Source organism: Coffea eugenioides, chromosome 11 (genome assembly GCF_003713205.1).
Source record: "Coffea eugenioides isolate CCC68of chromosome 11, Ceug_1.0, whole genome shotgun sequence".
NCBI classification, from domain to species: domain Eukaryota; kingdom Viridiplantae; phylum Streptophyta; class Magnoliopsida; order Gentianales; family Rubiaceae; genus Coffea; species Coffea eugenioides.
Genome location: NC_040045.1, coordinates 32,773,382 through 32,793,529, shown reverse-complemented (window position 1 = coordinate 32,793,529; position 20,148 = coordinate 32,773,382). Strand labels below are relative to the sequence as shown.

The 20,148-nt window shown below is 36.3% G+C and overlaps 2 protein-coding genes and 1 pseudogene across 2 annotated transcripts; all 3 read right to left on the bottom strand.

Moving 5' to 3' along the window:
- Positions 1-417: 417 nt before the first annotated feature.
- On the bottom strand, positions 418-2,971 carry LOC113753769 (macrophage migration inhibitory factor homolog). Its single transcript, XM_027298009.1, has 4 exons — positions 2,829-2,971; positions 2,042-2,515; positions 1,017-1,217; positions 418-687 (listed from the first exon to the last, which is right to left on the bottom strand). Exons 2-4 carry the CDS (start codon positions 2,150-2,152, stop codon positions 652-654), a joined length of 348 nt encoding a protein of 115 aa, XP_027153810.1. The 5' UTR covers positions 2,153-2,515; positions 2,829-2,971; the 3' UTR covers positions 418-651.
- Positions 2,972-5,386: 2,415 nt separating this feature from the next.
- Positions 5,387-8,418, bottom strand: LOC113752306 (annotated as a pseudogene).
- Positions 8,419-12,221: 3,803 nt separating this feature from the next.
- LOC113752881 (probable ribosomal protein S11, mitochondrial) lies at positions 12,222-15,297 on the bottom strand. The gene is made up of 2 exons (XM_027296920.1): positions 15,137-15,297; positions 12,222-13,343 (listed from the first exon to the last, which is right to left on the bottom strand). Exons 1-2 carry the CDS (start codon positions 15,276-15,278, stop codon positions 12,592-12,594), a joined length of 894 nt encoding a protein of 297 aa, XP_027152721.1. The 5' UTR covers positions 15,279-15,297; the 3' UTR covers positions 12,222-12,591.
- Between the last annotated feature and the right edge of the window lie 4,851 nt (positions 15,298-20,148).

Below are 20,148 nucleotides of genomic sequence, written 5' to 3'. Positions count from 1 at the left end.
CTAATTAAGAACCTGTATCCGGTGCTTTCATATGGCTAACTGGCTTGAAAGCAATGTTTATAGAAAGATAATAAGCAAAACAGGCAAGACCAAACTAATATGGTGATAACTCCTGGATTATCCTTTTCCAGGTGTAGGCTCAGGCATCTGAAGATTATTCTTTCCAATTTCCATCATCTTATATCCAGATAATTAGGAAAGTCTTCAACTAGAGATCTTTCTAGGTATATTGAATTGTCAACATATGATAGGCCAAACCTATTTTGATTCAGATGTAATTTCAACTGGGATCCAGTGTTGTTTTCACTTCTGGTCAGCTGTATATATTTCCATAATTTTGCAGCTTTTTTGCAAATGGATCAATGATAAAATGGTTGGCAATATGTGAATTTTTTGTACTGTAAATCAATGCCACAAGACTGAAAATTTTGCACCAGTTTACTTCAAATGGAGTATCTAGTGATTGTTTAAAAGGATCACAAAATATCCAGCATATTAAGCATACACCTCCAAACATCAACAGAATCAGCTTGGAACATGCATAATCCAAGCACTACCACATAAACATTATGTATTTTTTTTACAAATTCTGAGCCGTGTTGTCAACAAGCTCAACATAGCAAATACTCTTTGAACATACAAACAAGGGCCCTAGAAGGTGGACCCATTCCAGCCAAAGTTGGAACCCTGCAAAAATTAAACTCCCAGCACATCAGCATCATCAAAGTGGCAAAACATAGCAGCAAAGAGACAATTACAGCACATTTTGGTGGAAAATCAGTAAGTTCAGAGAAAGATCAGGTTTCTTGAAAATAAAATGGAGGAGAGAGTTTATTCATGGTTCAGAGTAACAAAAGTTGATCACATAACCCAATAATACTGGTGTAAAGCATGCAGGCATTTTGCAGATTCTTGACTTTGACGGGCCTAAACTAAAAGGAAGAATGCACTAACAAGAATCTACGTGCTTGGGATTTGACCATTTTGCTAACAATTTTGAAAGCTGAAATTCTTACCTCGGTGTCATGGAATTTCAGGAAGAAACGCGACTTTGGGACATTAAGCTTTGTCTCAAGAATGGTGGAAATCGCAGCACTTATCTTCTCGTTCACATCAGGGTTGAGTCCCCCAACAGAAACCAACTCACCAAAGGCAGTTGGCTGCTCAGTCCCACCAAATGTCATGGGTACAGATCCCTTCAACGAGGTCATAATATACTGCAGGATTACAGATGCAACGAGAGATTAATGTTATAATCGACTAATGGAATTCAAGACAATGTTCCAGTCACTGCAACATACTAAATGCAATCCTTTAACAGTGGACAGTTCAAAACCCATAGATATGGGAACAAAAAATTGAGTAGCAAATCAATTAGCTACGTTACTCAATCCTCCTAAATAGACATTTCTATCTTTTGAAAATTCTGCCAATAAGTGAGAAGTGAGACATAATCCATATTCACCCCTTCAAACTTCTTAATCTTATACATCCTTCAAGGATTTGAATCCGCTATGTCTTCTCAAAAATCAATAAACCAGCAAACATGTTCCCAACATTTTGAAAAGCTGTTTACTGACATCTAGTCAAAAAATATGGAGAATCAGATTAATGCATCCCCCAAATTTCCACATCACAAAATCAGTAACAAGCAAATCCCATCTTGGAGAAGTTAAAGTCATTAGGGTCGAAGAAGTTAGTGAAAATGCCAATAAACTAATTTAGGCAGTTTCCAATGGAATAGGAAACTATCAAAAGCCCAGAGTACGCTTAAAAAAAAAAGAGTACAGAATTCAAAGGACAAAACCTAATTTAAGTTTCCCAGATTAGTATGGCCTTAATCATTTAATTAGAGAGATATTGGACCTAAGCCCTTAATTATAGGATAAAGGTCTGTAAAAATTAAAACCCAGCAGCAAAATAAGCGATCGGAACAACAGAAGCAACAAAACGGTGGCAAATAACAGAGGAAGGACAAAAACAAAGAAGGAAGGAAAAAGAAATCCGCATCAAAGAGAGGCGGTTGAGTTGGAATATATACCGACTCCGGTAAGCCGGTATGTTTGGCAACAGCAGAGATGGCCTCAGACCGAATGGCGGAGGTGTCGACGGCGTCCAGGTTGACGTTTGTTGTCAGGTTCAAGCACGGCATTTTTCCTCTTCTCTGCCACCGCTTTCCGCTGCGTTTTCAACAAAAGATGCCCTCGGTCCTCCTGCGCTCTATTTTTCTCCCCTCTCACTCTCCCCCAAACTCCCGCTCATCTACCCAGTATATATAAAGTATAAAAAAGCCGGCCAGATACTGTAGGTAAACAATCACTGGCGTTGACTCAAATGGCCACCCCCACTCGTCGAAAGGCCAGCCATATTGTATCGTGTAGATGGCTTTCTGGGATTGACTCGATGGCCACCCCCAACGTCCCCTAATCTACCTGGAAGCGCCAGCCAGATCCTATAGGTAGCAATCACCGGAGTTGACCCAATAGCCACCCCAGAGGCCTCTCAGAGTTCAGTCCTATAGTGATCATTTATAAGTCAGAACATACTTTCTACAGTGGAAATTCATTTTTTGTTTTTTGATAAGAAAAATTTTAGATGTGCTTCAGGTCACCGTCACAGTTGTTTTTGGCATTATTCGTCGCTTACAGAGGTTTTTTATCCATCAAATGCAGTTTTCACGTTGATAGCAAAATTCGAATGCATAATTTTTTTTTATAGATTTTTACAAATTATTCACCTAGTATAACCTTTACATCAACAAAAAAAATTTGAACATACAATTTCGTGAGAAAGTAATCCGTTCTTACTTAACAACTGATTTGACTTACAGTGGCAGTAGGAATTCACTTCACTACAAGTACAGGACGTGCTGATTGTACTGAACATGCTGTGCGAGGAGAATTTGGTCCTGCGCTGTTGCTTTCCTCTTCTGGTGGATGAAGGTGGAATTTGGGATTTGTTATGAACTTGGACTAAAGCTACAAACTTTGGATAGTTGGATTTGTCATATATCTGTTTATGTTTCGAGGAGATGCAGAAAAGGGCCATCACTTTCTACGTTTGGTTTTTGTATTTTTTTTTTAAAGATATGTCTAATGGAGGTCTATTAGACATTTGTTAACATATATTTTAGGTGTCATTTTTTTTAAATGTAAGATTAATTAGAAAAAATAAATAAATAGAGAGGAGGGTAGGTAACATTAAATAGAAAAAGCATATAAATGTAAAAGAAGATAATAATTATTAGTATTTATATATATATATATATGGTAGATTAAATGAATTTGAAGTATTCTAACAAGTGCCCATTGTCCACCACTCATTAGAAAAATTCTTTATTTAATTTATTTACATTATATTCAAATATTTATATGTATGTTTCTAATGTCAATCAATTTTAGAGCTATTAAAAATTCATTCATGTTGACTGGACTTATATTAGATTTTCGCCGGATACTTACTTATTGACGATTATAAATTAATATTTTACATCCTTATTTTTTTTTGAAGCAAGCTTGCTTCAAAATTGCTACTTTGTGTTTACATTTCTAATATAAATACTATTTTCTAACAATGAATTTATTCTATGGATTCAATTCTTTACTTTATGTTTTCTAGTGCTCATTACACACCCAATGTGTGTACAATTAACAAATACATAATTTTTATGGTCATATATTTTAAATAAAATTTTTATTACCGAAGCAAACTTCAATCTTTTAAATATTTTTTATAAAATAATTTTATATTGGCAATTATAATATTTATGGGTAGTTATGTTGAAAACATATACTTAAAGAGTAAATCTTTTCTACACCGATGGTGTATACACTATCATCCTTGGATTCATGATATGCATAAAAAAGTTGAATTTTAAATTCAAATTTTGTATAATTGTCATTCATCCAACGCTGATAGTGTATACACTGTCAGTATAGGAAAGATTAATTTATACTTAAATAATTAAAAGTAAAAATAGTCATGGGTCACTTATGGGTAGTTATACGCCGCAAAAGCAAAAGTAGTTTTTATAAGTGTTAACCTAATGTTAACCCCAAACCCTTTCGTGAGACTTTATATATAGTATAGATAATGAAGTGTAATTATTAAAAAATCACTAATATTTTAATAAACTAATATTTCCCTCTTGTTTTTAATTGAGGGCAAAAGAACATTTAGGTCTTAAATTGAAGCTTTTATTTTGGTGAGTTTGATAATATCGCCAAAACACGAATGAAAGTGTTTTTTAAATAAGGAAAAAAATAGAAGATTACAAGATTTAAGAAATTGAAAAAATTTGGTAAATAAGGGAAGTAAAATTGACAATGTTTTTTTCTTTTTTTCCCTTTACAAGTTTGACTTATAGCATAAAAGATTGAAGGGCATTTTCTATCTCTCTCCTGATAAGATTTGGAGTCGCCCATTGAAAAAAAAAAAGCATTTTCTATTCTAAGATTAATGAATGGGGAAGTTAGTCGTATTAGTTAAAAAAGAGTAATTGTTGGTTTTCTAAAATTTTTATGGAATTCCAAAACGACTAAAAACAGAATTATTTTCTTCTTACTTATCTATTGATTGACAACTAGTCCCATGAGTCTTCGAGAAATATTTGAGAAACAAATAAATACACGAGTCTTGGGAAGAGAGCATGGGCTGTGCAAGAACCATAACTTTGGGCTGGGCTGACCAGACTGACTTCAGGCTAGCATGGACTAGCCATTAAATCCACCAGTAGGCAAGACTTACACGTATGTTGCAACTATGCTGAAAGTTTGTGGAGCAAATGGCACAAAATGATTGTTGACTTGGTTCAAATTTTCTGCTTTGATTAGGTAAAATTGTCACTGGGGTGAAAAAATATTTTTTATTAGTTAAGTGACAAAAAAAGTAACAAAAAATGCATATATTTATTAATTATGCGACCATATTGACTAAAGAAAGTTTAATTATTATGATAGGGAATTCTCAAAAATTTAGTAACCATTTACACTATTTACCCAATATTGTGAAAAGTGAAAAGTGAAAAGCAACTAGTAAATAGGGTTATGGAAAATTTCCTAATTAAAAGTTCATATAATATTTAGCTGCAGAAGAAAGCTAAAGAAAAGGGTAAATTGGATGCCTTTTTTATTAACCAATGAAACTACAATAGAGAGGAGAACTACTATCATTTTAAAAAATAAACCTTGTAAATGCTTCTATTTTTTCTTTTTCTTTTTCTTTTTCTTTTTTGTAAGAAACAGTTTGGGTGAATTTGGGTCTGATCACCGCCACAAATTAGAGTATGTCCTCAAATTCTAGGACTACAAGTCGGAACTGAAATATAAGACCTTTGTCGAAAAAATGGTACAACCTCACCAGCTGAACCAACCTGCGTTGGCGTGAATGCTTTCAATTCTTAAAATGACCACATGAATTAATATGTACTTCCTTTTCTTTTACATGGCTTGAAAGTTGAAACTTCTGCAAACTACTCACACTTGATGGAACCATATATATAGCGCACAAAAAGTAAAGAGGCTCGAAAACCAACAGTACCTGACATGAGAAAGAGGCCATAGCAGATGCAGGTCATGTAGCCAAAAAAGAAAGAAGTTTGCATGAAACCCCTCATATCTGACCTATAAAAGTAATAGTAGAAGCAGTAGCCATAGATATACAGAGCACTTGAGCCACCATAAAGAAATGATCTGTTCAAAATAAAGCATTGGGAATTAGTACAGAGTTCTTGTTGTAAAACGTTGTTCTTGTGAATGGCATCATAACTACAATGCAAGAAAATACCTTTAAGGAGGATGCTCATAACTAGCAAAGAGTTAGCTAATATACCAACGTAAATTTGAATGCATAGATATAGCCAAAAAAGGTAAGAGAGAATTTGAACTTTGAAATGAACAGAACAAGTTCAGTAAACGAGCATTTAGCAATGTAGCATGCAATGATAAGGCAAATGAACAATTGATTCATTGTCTTCTTGTTCAAGAATGCTAAAGAGTGTCAAGCAGCTTTTCATGCTGCAAGATTCTTTTCAGAGAAAAAATAGTAGTGTTTGCTGACCATAATCACTGGCATTGAAGCCTATATATAAATGACTGCGAAACTAGTAATAATTGAGGGAAGCAGTTCTGCAATTCTTTTTCCCTCTTTTCCAGCCCTCTATGTGAGGAAGTATATAATCAAGAATTCAAATTCAACCACCAATTAAATGCTATAGGAGAATGTTATATTAAAATCACTGACCTCCACCACCATCGATGATCCTCAGCAGAAAGTTGGCTGTATGTCAAAACAATGGAAACAAGAGCAGTAATAACAACAGCAAGAATGAAGACAATGAATAGGATGCCGTATAGAGCGTATACCCTGTGACCCCATATGGCAGCAAAGATGTAGTAAAGCTCAACATATAGAACATTAAACGGCAGCAATCCTGCCAAGGCCACTTGAGGAAGAATGCCTCTGTACCAACGGAGCACAGGAATCTCTCTAGGACACTTAGTGGTGTGGCAGGGAGCTTGAAACTCCGACTTAATTTTTTTCGCGAACTTCCCACCCAAAATAAGCATAGGGAAAGCTAGACATATCCATATAAGAAGAATTGCAGCGATTGTCTACAATGGAAGTGCTGCAGTGGTTCCATATGCCTTGGCAACAGCATTTAGGAAACAAAATGAGAAAAGAGGTCCACAAGAAAGAAATCCTGTTAGGAGTAGATTTCTCACCTGTCATGTCAAAAGAAGTCTATGTTCAAAGCTTGCTCAGAAATGAAGACTAATAAATTTCATAGTTATGAGGACAGAAACAAGTAACACAAACCCCATCAATTCCTTCAAGCTGACGATAGAAAGAAACTGCATTAAATCCAGCAATCCCGTGTGTAAGTGCACATATGATGACTAATGCCATCTTCAGACTTGAAGTACTACCTTAAAAGGGATGAAATATTCCATATTTTCACCAGGCAACCTATCAAAAAGAGGAGTGCCAACAATGCATTTCCAATAGCAAACTCATGGATTCTGTAGTGACGAGGTAAATGAGCAGACTTGAAGTACTTATCCATTCTTTTCTCAAAAGATACATTTACTTCTTTCCAGACTGCAACATATGAAAATTCTATCTCAACTTCTTTGTCCCTTGTTATGTCAGCCAAATGTGAGGTGGCTGTTTGAGCACGGATCTCAATTACATGGTTTCCACTGAAAAAGATGTTGAAGTGAATACGTGTGTATATGAAATATTTGTATTCCTCAGGGCTTGCTTTTCCCTCACGATCAACTTTACCAATGAAACCCCATAAGGGCAAATCATCATAGTACATTTCCCAAAAGTAGTCTTGCACGAGGGCAGTTCGAAACTGAAAAGCTTCTTCCCGGGTCAGATTTTTCCTGCACAAAACTTGGAGGCCACTCTTGATTAGGAAATCAAGCTTATATGGAGCAGAAACAAGGTGATAGCCATTCAGAACTTCAATGAGAGATTCCCTCTTCTCTATCAAAGGATCTGTCACAGTCCCAGTTAAACATCAATACATAAGAAAAAGATGGAGTAAACATGTAACTAAAATACAAAATATGCATATGCAGGGAAAGAGGAAAACCTGGTCGGCAGAATGGAAGACTGTAGTACGCATAAGTTTCTCTGAATACACCAGAATCGAAGAGAAAGAAGGCAAAAGTGGGAATCAGTCTGTACTCAATAGTACTAACAAGATTGTGCTAAGTATCTTTTAACAATAACAGGACACTCTTCAACTATGTCAATCGCTTATTTGTATAGTTGTACAATGAGCAAAACTGTCGATTTAATATGCCTCATGTCACCTCATATTAGCAGACCATTTTAGTCGGACAAAATTCATCTAAACCATAGGAAATCATTCACCTCCTTAAGCATTTTTCCCAACATAGAATTAGGTTGTAGACTAGTGGCAAGGATATGTTCACCATTTGTCTCTCAGCCATCCCTTCCCCTTGTGTTCTTAATGTATCAAAATAAGGAAACATTTTGTTCTTTTGAAATGTAGTCTTGGAGAAAAATCAGGAAATAGTTTCAAGAGATCAAAGATAAGGGGCTATGCCAATTCCAGATTTACCTGAGTGCATTACAGTAGAATTATGTGGTTAACCTCTGAGATACTGGAGTCCTACCATAAGTTATCCCATAAACCAACTAAATTGGATGGCACAGATTCATTATTGTGGGAAAATGCATTTAATTAGTTCTATTAGAATTTGGCTACTTGAAATAATATGAGAATTACCTGGGGTTGTGAAATGGAGCAACCTTGTTGACATAGAGTGGTACTGAATCTCCCTGTTGATATCGGTGCTTGGAGGCATCTGATTTTACTTGGCCAGCAACACTCATTAAGAAGATAGCAAAAACAAGAACAAGAATTTCCCAAAACCATGCCATTCTCTTGTGGCTTCAAAGAAAAGAGAGAAAGATAAATAACACAATAGAGTTACCTGTAATAACTAGACGAAGAGTGGGCAATGCAATAGAAGCAGACTTATCAGGATTTGACAACAGATGAACAGTTTCGACCTGCTACTTTGACATTCATTCCTAAATCATGAGAAAATCAAGTCTTATAATTTTAATACAACTGGAATGACTCTCAAGAATTGGCCGGAAGTTCTTCCGCTGGTTAAGACAGCAGGAGGATGGCAAACATGAAACTACAGGTGAAGATAATGATTTTGCCAACAAAATTTCTGCACAGCCTGGGAGATATTGACTTGCAAAGGAAGAGATGCACAAACGCTAAAAGTTTCAAAGGCTGGTGGACATGAGGTTCTTGGAAACATGGAGAACATAACCAAAAGATGAGCAGGATTTCTCTTGTATGACTAACTTTGATGGAACTTGAAGTCTAGAAGAAACAAAAGGTGAACTGTCATCTGTTGCTGAATATTGAGGCATGGTGTTACAACTAGAATGAGTTGCTTAGTTTATAAGATTTGCTACTGCAGAAGCACAAGCAGCATATTCCATTCATCATGGAATTTTACTGAATTCCATATGGATGAAGAATTTAAACAAAAATTGCAATTTGCAATAGAATAAGTCGACTGGCAAAATAGCAATTCATTTTTCTTGTCTGGTTGAAAATCCATTTAGCAAAGATGTAATGAACATCAATTGTACGATTCCATTTCCCAACGATAGCCTTGTGTCAAGTACTCTCTGCGACTCCATGATTTCCAGATCCAAAGGTGCCTTGCTATGTGAATTGCCCGGACTCCTCAACACATGATCATGCCAGTAAATATGCTAACACGTCAATTCGAACATTTGGACGTATCAATATCTTACTCCTAGTTCAGAATCTCTATAATAACTTTCTTTCAGACCTCCAGATAACTCACCTTCCTTCATATTCAACTTGCCAAATTTCTCAAACTTTTCAATAATGATGACCATCCAGATGAAGTTTTAAATTCTTTACAAATTCCATAACTCCAAGAAAAAAAAATCACTTATTTCAAAAAGATTTATTGATCACTCTATTTTACCCGTGTACCAAGATGCAGTTGACTCACATTAAGTCTTCCATCAAACTAAAATTTTTAAGTGTGGTCTAAGCAGTAACAAATTCTGTGTCATGGGTTCTTACTTTCTTTGTATATTTTTAACAAAAATCACCCCCTTGTTGGATTGGACTGTGCTTCTGTTCTTGAAAATCCATGCCAATGAATGATGACTAAGAACACTAAAAACAAAAAGTCAACTCATGGAAATGTAATATCTTGAATCACTGAAAGTTTAGCTGGTTAGGCATGACAAATAATTTTATCAAGAACATCAACATGTATGCATTCATGTAGTTGTTTACTTCAGACAATTATCGCATCAAAAGAAAATGGTTCAGGAATTGTTACCTGAATTCAAAAGAAAAAGGAGTCCACCTCAATCCTGAATCGCCAAGGCTCAGACTCAATGCCATCAGGAGTAGCTGAGACAAGAATCTATTTTTTTTGGGGCAATGGACTTGACCAGACAAAGTAGCCCGGTCAAATAATCTCTCCCTTCAAAAAATGCGTTGACTTGCACTTGTTGGACTAGTTACACTTACTCCTTGCGCAGCTCAACTGTTTTAATAAAACTTGCATCATGCAATCCTAACTTTTGTCTTGATCACTATGCATCTAAGAGCTATTTCTAAACGATCCAAAATCAATCGATGGCTTGCATTCCGAGAAAAAAAGATATATGCAGATGGATTTGCTTGCCATTATTTTGAAGCTGTGCAATATCCGTCACTAACAACAAGGATTTAAGATTATGCAGTCCGGGATTTGAGTAATGCACTGGCAAAGGAAATCCTAAGGGGGAAGAAGCCAAAAGAAAAAGATGGGGGAAGAGGCAGCAGGAATCAAGGAACCACAAAGAGCTGGAAGTTCATTTGGAGCATGAATATATAGCACAAATTAAAGCATTTCATTTGGAAATGCTTGCAAGGAATCCTCCCGGTCAATGAAATTATAAAGTCAACATGTGGCAAAGGAGATCACCTCTGCAAGTGCTGTGGGGAAAACACAGAAACTTTGGAACACATGCTGTTTCTCTGCAAGAATGCACAGGAAATTTGGAAGGCAAGTCCAATTCAATGGGATGGACTGGGCACGTTCAAAGGAAATTTCTGGTTATCGTGGGAGAGTCTCATGGAGGCTACAAATAGAGATGAAGGGAAGAAGCACATTGAAGCCAGAGTGTATATACTCTGGCACATCTGGAAGGCCAGGAACGAGGTAACTTTCAAAAACAAAGTTCAGAACCCGGCACATGTAGCCCAAAAAACAATGGCTGAATGGTTGGAATACCAAAAGGCACTAGAGGATGACCAAGGACAGGAAGATGGAAGCCAACGTAGATAGAGTGGAACAGAATATCAGATGGTCAGCTCCGACAGGGAAGAGCATAAAAATCAACACAGACGTAGTTATAAATCAAAAAGAAAACAGAGCAGGTTGGGGAATGGTTGCAAGGAATAAGAATGGGTAAACTGATAGTGTCTTGGGCATGCCTCACAAAAATTTGTAGAGAAGCAAAAGTAGAAGAAGCATTGGCGTTAATAACGGCAATGGTTCGAGCAAGAAGGGAAGGATGGAAAAATGAGGAATTTGAGACAGATTGTAAAGGTGTGATTGACAAACTTGAAGAGGATGCAGAGGATGATCCTCAAATTTCAACTATTACAAAAGACATCAAAAGACTAAAACTAAGTTTGGATAAATGTCATTTCTCCTTTACTAAAAGGGAGAACAACTATGTTAGCCATAGACTAGCAAAATTTGCTGTCAACTTGAATTTTGAGACTGTTTGGAAGACTGACTCCCCAGCTTGGCTGATTGAAGCAGCAAAAGCTGATATAGGAGAGCAGTTGCTCTAAGTCGTATTTATCTGAACTTTAATCTATGACATGTTGCCGTTTTTGACCCCAAAAAAAAAACGCTTTAGGGTTCACCTAATCAAATTTGGACTATGAAAAGCTTGGGAGGTATGTGTAGAGCCATTCTCCCAATATGCATGCAATTCGAACCACGGCCACGGGTGGAAGTGGGCAGGGGCCAGGGGGTTAGGCACTGTGCTTGGACGTCAAGAAGTTGGTAGACAAGTTTCATAGCACGTTATAATTTGTGATACTGACAAAATATAACTTCCCCTCCCCCGGGGTAGACCTTAAATGATAGCATATGCCGTTTATTGCTGCGGCCCTTGTGGAAACTCGGGATGGGATGTTGGCAGAAATAGCGAGATCACTGTCGTCAAAAAGCCCATACTAGTAAATTTGAAGAGCAATCACTCGTGTACAGTTGAGCTCTTATCCAGGCTTGGCTTGATTAGTTTCTGTGTCAGCATGAATTGGCACTTGGGGCAACGGAGAACCTAAAGACGCATGCTTCAAGCAAAAGTTTTCTTTATAGCAGACCCCCAGTGTCCCCTAAAGAAAATGCAAACGAGGCTTTTGTAAGAACAGCAATGACAAATATGCAACCGCTCCAACTCTAAGCTAGACTGATTGCTAAAATGGTCAGAGAACTGCTAAAGGAAGAAGCAGCACAGGAGATGCTGCTGGAAAGGAGAGAGAGACCTTTATCATGGAAGCAGTCAACCAGAAGGGTAGAAAAGATATTCAGAATTTTCAAGGGAAGATGTGCACAAGCACTTGCTGAATACTAACCACTCTGCGGAGCAGTCTAGAATCCAGGACGGATAAGAGAGTCATTCACTGCCTGAACTAATGGTAGATTTAACAAAATCTCCCGATCACATAGAACATGTAAATAGTTCTCTAAACATCTTTAGAAGCTGTAATGCTAACGCAGAAAAGATATCACCAGGCAATGCTTGTACAGAAGTCTAAGGTTTTCAAAAACCAAACATCACATAAGGAATTTATAGACCTGTGGCTGCGCTCAACTTTCTACTTGCCATTTCCTACATTTGACAGCACTTTTAGGAGGGAGGAGTCAATTTCTATCTCTTTATTTATAGCTCAGATGTGATCTACATTCTTCACTATCCATCAGACTAATTGCCTCCATCCCAAAATGCTGAAAGTTACAAATCCAGCTTCAACATCTATATGCGGCGCTTTTTTGGACGACGGCATCCATTATGAGAACGACGAGTCGTATCCTCAATATAGACTATTGGACTTTGATCTCCCCGGCCACGTGTAAAGCCTTCTCGAAAAGCCATTATTGCTTGTCTCTTTTTCTTGAAGAAAGTAAACCCATTAACTTTCACCACAATTGACTTTACTCCAGCTTTCCTAGCTTCACGCCCAACGTGTTCTGCAGCCGCTTCAGCACCATATCGAGAAACTTTTCCTCCTTTGTCTGGCAAAGATCCTGCAGAAGCAGATAGTCTCTCTCCAGGTTTTCTATTTCCTTTTGAATCTGTCAGGGTAATAAAAGTATTGTTTCGAAGCAGCTTCATATGCACGATATCAGCATTCTGCTCAACAGTATAGGGCGAAAGAGGAAATCCTCCAAATCCACGTATTCCACTTTCCTCTATAATTCCTCTAACAAAGTCCATTGGTCTAGTAGTGCTCCCTGTATCAGGTCTATAAGTGCTCCCTGTCTCGGGCCTAGAAATGCTCCCTGTATCAGGTCTAGAAATGCTACCTGTACCAGGTCTAGAAATGCTTCCGGTATCAGCCTTCTTTGCATCACCAGAATGTATAAAACTCCGAAAAGCGAGAGCACACGGCAAAGATGGCGTCTGCTTCACTTTCAAAGAAGCCAAATTTTGGCTCAAACTTCCCAAAATAGAGAACCCAGTGTTTCCACAACTGCTCACATTGCTTTTGTAGCTGTCTGGACAGCCTGCACTGATACAAAGAAACATATAAGCATTAGATTAGGATAAGGACCCCCCAGGCGAAAGTTCCTAGGGGTTGGGGTGGGTGGGAGGGAAGGGAACAATGTTTGCAGTCAGCTCTATCACACTTCTGACAGTCAGGATTCAAGAACAAAGAGCTAAAATAAAAATTGCAAAAAAATCTAAACTTCTAATCTCCTTGATATCTAAGCAACTCTCGGATGGCATCTAAATCTATCATGCACACTTAGATACATAAAAGACGGAATGATAACTCCTTTAAGTACAAGGAAAAAGATCCATCACATTTTTTCTTTACATAACCAAATGCTGAAGTTACATAACCTACTAGGTAATGAAACTTAAAAATTTCTGCCTAACTTCAAAATCAGTTATTAAGTCAAAATTACTTCATATAGAGGCTCAATCTTTTCCAATCCTCTCTCTCGATATCCCTTCTTCACTTGCTTTCTAATGATGAACAAACATGCATTACCCAAGTTGCCAAGGTATTTAGGATCTAAGATCACCCCCACCCCCTAAAAAATCAGTAGAATTTATCCATCAAGGAGATCAAATAAATAAAAGTTGGCACTTCTGAACCTAAAGCTAAAGCAAGTTAGATAGGCAGTAGCAAGTCAAGTAATGCTTCTCCTCTAAAATTTTGTTGACATTCACATTTGGCACATCATGGCAAACTATGGTTTGGCTCACTACAAATTATGTTGTTGCACAGGGAAAGAGCCAGATACCACTTAAGATGATGATGTACTACTTGAGAAGTAAGCAATACTTTCATTGGCGAAAAATGGACATCTTCCATTTACCTTTCTGGCATGTGATGAATAGGCCATAGTCAGCATACAGATATTGTTTTCAGACATAGTGACTAAATTATATAACCAGCTATTGGCTCTAACACTTCAAACACAGTTGACAACTATTATAGCAGCCAGTAATATTGGTGTCTCTTTTAGCTTTCCTAGCTCATCTACCAACCAGAGCAAGAAGTTACCTGTATGAACGTCTAATACAATTAAATTACGCACTATGGTCCATTCCAGTGTCAGTACTGTGAATTTACTTCAACACTACTCCTCAGCTCTGAAGATTTCCAACTATTGATTGTATGCCTTGCCAAAGTCACATCCAGATTCCCAACAGTGCAAAAAGCTTAAGGACAAACTTCCGTTTTCTCAAATACTTTACAAATTGAAACAGTAGTAGCATGACATCTACCCAAACCTTTAGCTTAAATAATTAACGATTACAAACTAATCTTCAAGAAATGCAGAAAACTAATAAAATTTTAAGAAATAAAGGTCAGCCTGGTGTTTAGCTTCTGCATTCCTTTTCCCCTCCTTTCTTTCAATTTTTATTTGCTTTTTGGTTCTGGAATTCAGTTCATCGTTACACCTTAACTCCATTCCAGAAGAACAAGTCATCCTCTAATTATCATCACTAACGAACAAAACCCTTCTCAAAATTGTCATTTCAGTTCCATAAACACAATCCCATTAGTTACAATTATTTCACCTGACATTCTCACCAAAAATTCTAAAAGAAACAGGAAAAAATTACAACTTTACTAGCCAAACAGATAAAATGACACATCTTCAAATGATTTTCACACGTTAAAAAGGAAATCAGATTCAACCCTGCAAAATTGAAACGTAGAAGAACCCCAATGCATTAAACCCAAAATTTCACGCTAAGAAACTAATCAAGATATGCACAGCCAACAGATTAGCAAAGTAGACAGAACCGAAATGGGGGAATTTAATGAAAAATAACATGCCTGAAAAAGTAGCTTGCTGGTTTTGAGAAAGAGAGTTTAATGAGCGTCCGGAGGAGCAAAAGAGCGAAGCTGTTCTTGGTCGGAAAGCCCGAGAAATAGAGCTGGAAAGTCCAGCCCCAGCTGAAGCTCGATGAAGATTCATGGCGTTTGCTGTAGAAAGAGGTAGGAAGTCGAGGGTTTTATTGTGGGATAATTTCATAAACCACTCCTGATATTTCTCATAATATCACTCAGTTCTCTTGACCTTTTTAAAATCTCACTTACATCCCCTGCTACTGCTAGCTTGATAAAACTAAATATTTCTGTCAAAGGTCACAAATTAACAATATTACCCTTACTCTTAGTAGCTACTCCCTCTGTCCCATTGAAAGTGTCATACTTTCTATTTTAAAATGTCCCAAAATATTTGTCACTTGCTAAAAATAGTAAAGACTTTTCATTCAATTTCACTCTTTTATCATTCTGGTCCCCACAATAATCAAGTTAAGTGTGCCCTTTGAGCCCACTTGTTCAATATTCATGTGTTTGAAAAGTCCATATGAATATGTGGGTGGAGTGAAAAACCATAAGGAGCTTGGTTGAGACCTCAACGTGCAAAGCACTCACAAGATATATGCAAACAAAACAAAACAAAAGTTCTGGTCCTACCTTCAGTAGTTGTTTAGGCTTTTAATTTGAATTGGCATCAATACCTGAACCTATTGCATTTACACAAAGAGCTTGGGCGAGGGACAAAACGGTAAGCAACTCACCTATGCTGAAACTATTCATAAAAGCACAGTTTTCTAAGTGCGCCAAAATTTTTGGATCGAAGGGAGTATTTAATCAAAAAATTAAAACAAAATAAAATTTTTAAACAAAAAATGTAGATTAAAAAATTTGATATCTAATGATGGTCCACATTTCTCTGTATCGAGATCATGGTGGGACAACAAAGGATATGGATAAATTAAATCTAGTCACCTAGTTAAAGTCAACCACTTAGGAGAATTTTAGTGAATAATTAACATCTTGAAAAATTTTGTAAATAGTTACAAGGAAGTCAAGAATTTTTTTTAAGAAATATGTCATAATTTTCTCTCCTTTCACACATTGAGCACTACTTTCATGCACTAGATTGGAAGCTGAGACTGCATCGGTCATTTATCTGAATGTGTATATCAAGATTTAAGTTAGATTAGATCGTCAACCTTTCAGCCGATGAGTTGTAACTGAACTCTGATACCAATGTGGGTGCTACTGAGTAGGGATGTAATCGAGTCGAGTCGAGCTCGAGTATCGCCATACTCGAGCTCGACTCGACTCATATACACAGAAGCTCGACCTCGACTCGAGCTCGATCGAGTCTAAAAAATGAATACTCGAAACTCGACTCGAAGAATTTCCTTTAGGCTCGAGACTCGACTCGATAAGGCTCGACATTTAGTCAAGCCTTATCGAGTCAAGTCTTATCAAGCTTTTTGACTCGATTTGACCAAAAAATGAGTTCAAAGGTGGCGTTTTGGGAAGATTCAAAGGCAAGCTGGATTGCTTGACATGGAACTTTCAAATTCAGCAATTACCCACCAACGGTAGGTGCCCACAAGAGCAGCAAAAAATGGATGATTCTAATTCTTCGGATCATAGTTCCTAAGTGTGCTGCAAAAGTACCCAAACTAACCAAAATTCCCCACAAAATTCCAAAACTCAGCAAAACATGAGCTGAGCCACCAAATTGAGAGACAAACAATTATCTCAAACAGCCACAATATCCCAACTACCACAAGCTCAATTCAGAAACCAATGCCAAGATCTATCCAGAAATTCCTTTTCCCCACAAATATCACTAATTACTAACTAAAGAAAGCTGCTTTAAACAAGAACATGTCAGAAAAATATGTTCCTGGTTCAGAAATGGACCATAGTCCAGCAGAATTACAAGTGTTTGAACAGGATATAGAAGAATGAAGTTGAAAACTCTTGTCACTAACCTGACCCAGCAAAGATGACCTCAATACCACCATTAAAATGGCGATGCTTTCTTGTGTTTAATAATACATGATGATAACGATGCTCAAACCTAAAGCTAAAGGAGTTGGTGGAATGTAGAAATTTTACAAGGAATATTTGGACTTTTTCAAGGGGTAAGTGAGTGAGATGAGATCTTTGGCCGGTGACATATGCTGCAGAATTATCAAGGAACAGGTCGAACTGGTGCAATTTGCATGGCGCAGTTTGATTAATCATTAATCCTTCCTCCTCAGATGTCTTTTGTCTCAGTATTAAAGGGAAAAATTGCTGCTGTTTATTTAAGGATTCAAAAGCAATTATCTCCAAAATGTGGTGACATCCAAGCTTAATTAAATTTTAATTGAGAGAAAAAGAAAAAACAAATGATTTTGGACCCCAGCTTCTGGAAAAAAATAAAAATAAAAAATTCGATGATTCACGTATCCATCCTATAGACAAACTCAAACGTCACGCAACAGAGCTGTTTTTGGTCCAGACCCAAACCAGGAGCAGAGCGAGTAACATTAGAGCAGAGGCAGACATACCAGAATCTGGTTACCAGATGCGATGGCGATGGCGATGGCGATGGCGATGGACTCTCACAGTCAGTGGTTGCCGGCTGGTAAAGTGAATTTTTTGGCGAGGCTTTCTTCGAACAGAGAAGAAAGTCGAACAGAGAAGGAAGAAAGTCTTTTCTTCCTTTTTTTTTAGACATTTTTTCTTTTTAGTGTGTAATTACTTTTTTGCCATTATAGGATTTTATTATAAAGAAGGATATATTGTAAATTCCATATAACTTATACCCATAACGGTAATTTTATAATTATAATAAATATATATTATTTAAATTATAAATTTTTTTTATTTAAATAACTCCGGCTCGTCGAGCTACTCGACGAGCCTCAAGCCGGGAAAATGTGACTCGAAACTCGACTCGATTTGTAATCGAGCTACTCGAAACTCGACTCGAACTCGGTCAACCCGAGTTCGAGCCGAGTTGTTGACCGAGCTACTCGCGAGTAGCTCGGCTCGCGTACATCCCTACTACTGAGTCTTCTCATCTCAAGAGCTAACTTTTTGGGGGAAGGTCCAATAGCATTAAACACGCTTATTTGAGAGTTGACATTTCAGTTGAAAAAAAAAAGGCGGGGGAAGATGACAATTTCAAAATGGAAAAGTCGGGAAGGAAAGGCCAACTACAATATGTTAGGAAGTAAGGAGTGGAGAATTTCTTTAGTTTCAGATTGATGGAATTATTTGTTAACTATCTCTTAGATGGTAGACAAATTTTTAGGTGAATTGTCTTAATTTCCTCCGGAGTTGGTTTAATCATAAGATTTGCTACATTGTATTTGTGAATGAATTTACAATAATCCCTCTAGTCAAACTTTTTTAAGCTGTTATTACTTGTCGCTGGTATTATTGGTTTTTAGGGACCTTACTTCTCTATTGTATCACTTATGTGGAGATTGAAACGTAGAGATTGTGATTTTTTAAAGAAAAATTTTTGCATTTTCAATAAATATTCCTTTTACACATTTTTTTAATAAGTTTTTAAACCTCACATACTACACATCCTAAAAAGCACCACAATTAATTTTTTCCAAAAACTCCACAAAAAATGCAATCCAAACGGGTTAAGTTTTTTCAACCAAACAAAGAAAACAACAGGTGTAAATGTATTACGGTTCAAAAGTCCCATAACCAAATTGTTTTAGGAATAAGAAGTGAAATAAGTGCTTTAGGGATAGGGGTGTGCATTCGGTGCAAATTCGGTAATTCGGTGCACTGAATTCGGTGAATTCGGTTATTCTACCTATAAAATTTTAAACCGTTTTCAATTCCGAATTGGGCATAACCGAATTCATTCCGCAACCGATTTCAAATTCGAAAACGGTAATGAATTCAGTTAAACCGAATTCATCTATTAAAAAAAAAAGATAAAAATACCCTGTTATCAGCTTAAGTTTGCAACGCTGCTTCCGTACAACTTATAGGCTATGAGGCTAATTGCAAACTAATCCTAATTGCAAACTTCCAGTTGTTTTCTCACTTTTCAATTTTCATCAGCTGAAGATGAAATCCGACTTTTCCCAAATGAAGTGATTTTGTAATTTTTAATTTACAAATTGGGGCTCCTAAATTATAATACATTCATTATGCTCCTCAATGATTTAAAAATTATTACTGATTTGATCCCCAAATTTATTCATAATTGAACACATTACTTATGTTCAAACCATTTTGTGGTTTAATTGGCATTTATTTGATCACTTATACCTAAAATCCTTGGTATATGATTTAAGAAACACATAAAAAGTGATTAATTTAAACTAATTTAGTTAGTAGTTACAATGAATTTATAATTTACAATGATTAATAATAAGTAATATTAGTTACAAACTTACAAATTACAATGAATCAATGATTAGTGATAAGTTATATTAGTTACAAACTTATAATTTATTTCAAATCAAAATAAAACTTATTTACTTGATTTGCAACTCACATGTATTTACTTACACTTCTTAGTTATTTTGTCTATACTTAAAGCCTTAAGATTAGTAAATAGATAATATGAACTTTTAACTTATTTGATCACTTATACCTACAATCCTTAGTCTATGATTTAAGGAACACATAAAAAGTGATTAATTTAAACTAGAATAAACCTTAGACTGTACAATGGTTAGTAATAATTTATGAATTTATAATTTACAATGATTAATAATAAGTAATATTAGTTACAAACTTACAAATTACAATGATTAGTGATAAGTTATGTTAGTTACAAACTTATAATTTATTTCAAATCAAAATTAAACTTATTTATTTACATATGTTATTGTGAAAGTCAATACACTAATACATTGATTTGCAATTCATATACATTCACTTACACTGCTTAGTTGTCTTATCTATACTTAAAGCCTTAAGATTAGTGAATATGTAATATAAATTTAGAGTACACTAATACTTGCAAGTTATAGATTACGCATTCAAATATTCAATAATTCAAACAT

What these genes read in the sequence shown, in the direction of transcription:
- LOC113753769 (XM_027298009.1), bottom strand. Translation starts at nt 2,152, where the DNA reads ATGCCGTGCTTGAACCTGACAACAAACGTCAACCTGGACGCCGTCGAC. An exon ending in ATACCGGCTTACCGGAGTCG is followed by an intron (nt 1,218 to 2,041) that starts GTATATATTCCA and finishes GTAATCCTGCAG; the next exon opens with TATATTATGACCTCGTTGAA. An exon ending in TGAAATTCCATGACACCGAG is followed by an intron (nt 688 to 1,016) that starts GTAAGAATTTCA and finishes TAATTTTTGCAG; the next exon opens with GGTTCCAACTTTGGCTGGAA.
- LOC113752881 (XM_027296920.1), bottom strand. Translation starts at nt 15,278, where the DNA reads ATGAATCTTCATCGAGCTTCAGCTGGGGCTGGACTTTCCAGCTCTATT. An exon ending in CCAGCAAGCTACTTTTTCAG is followed by an intron (nt 13,344 to 15,136) that starts GCATGTTATTTT and finishes GTATCAGTGCAG; the next exon opens with GCTGTCCAGACAGCTACAAA.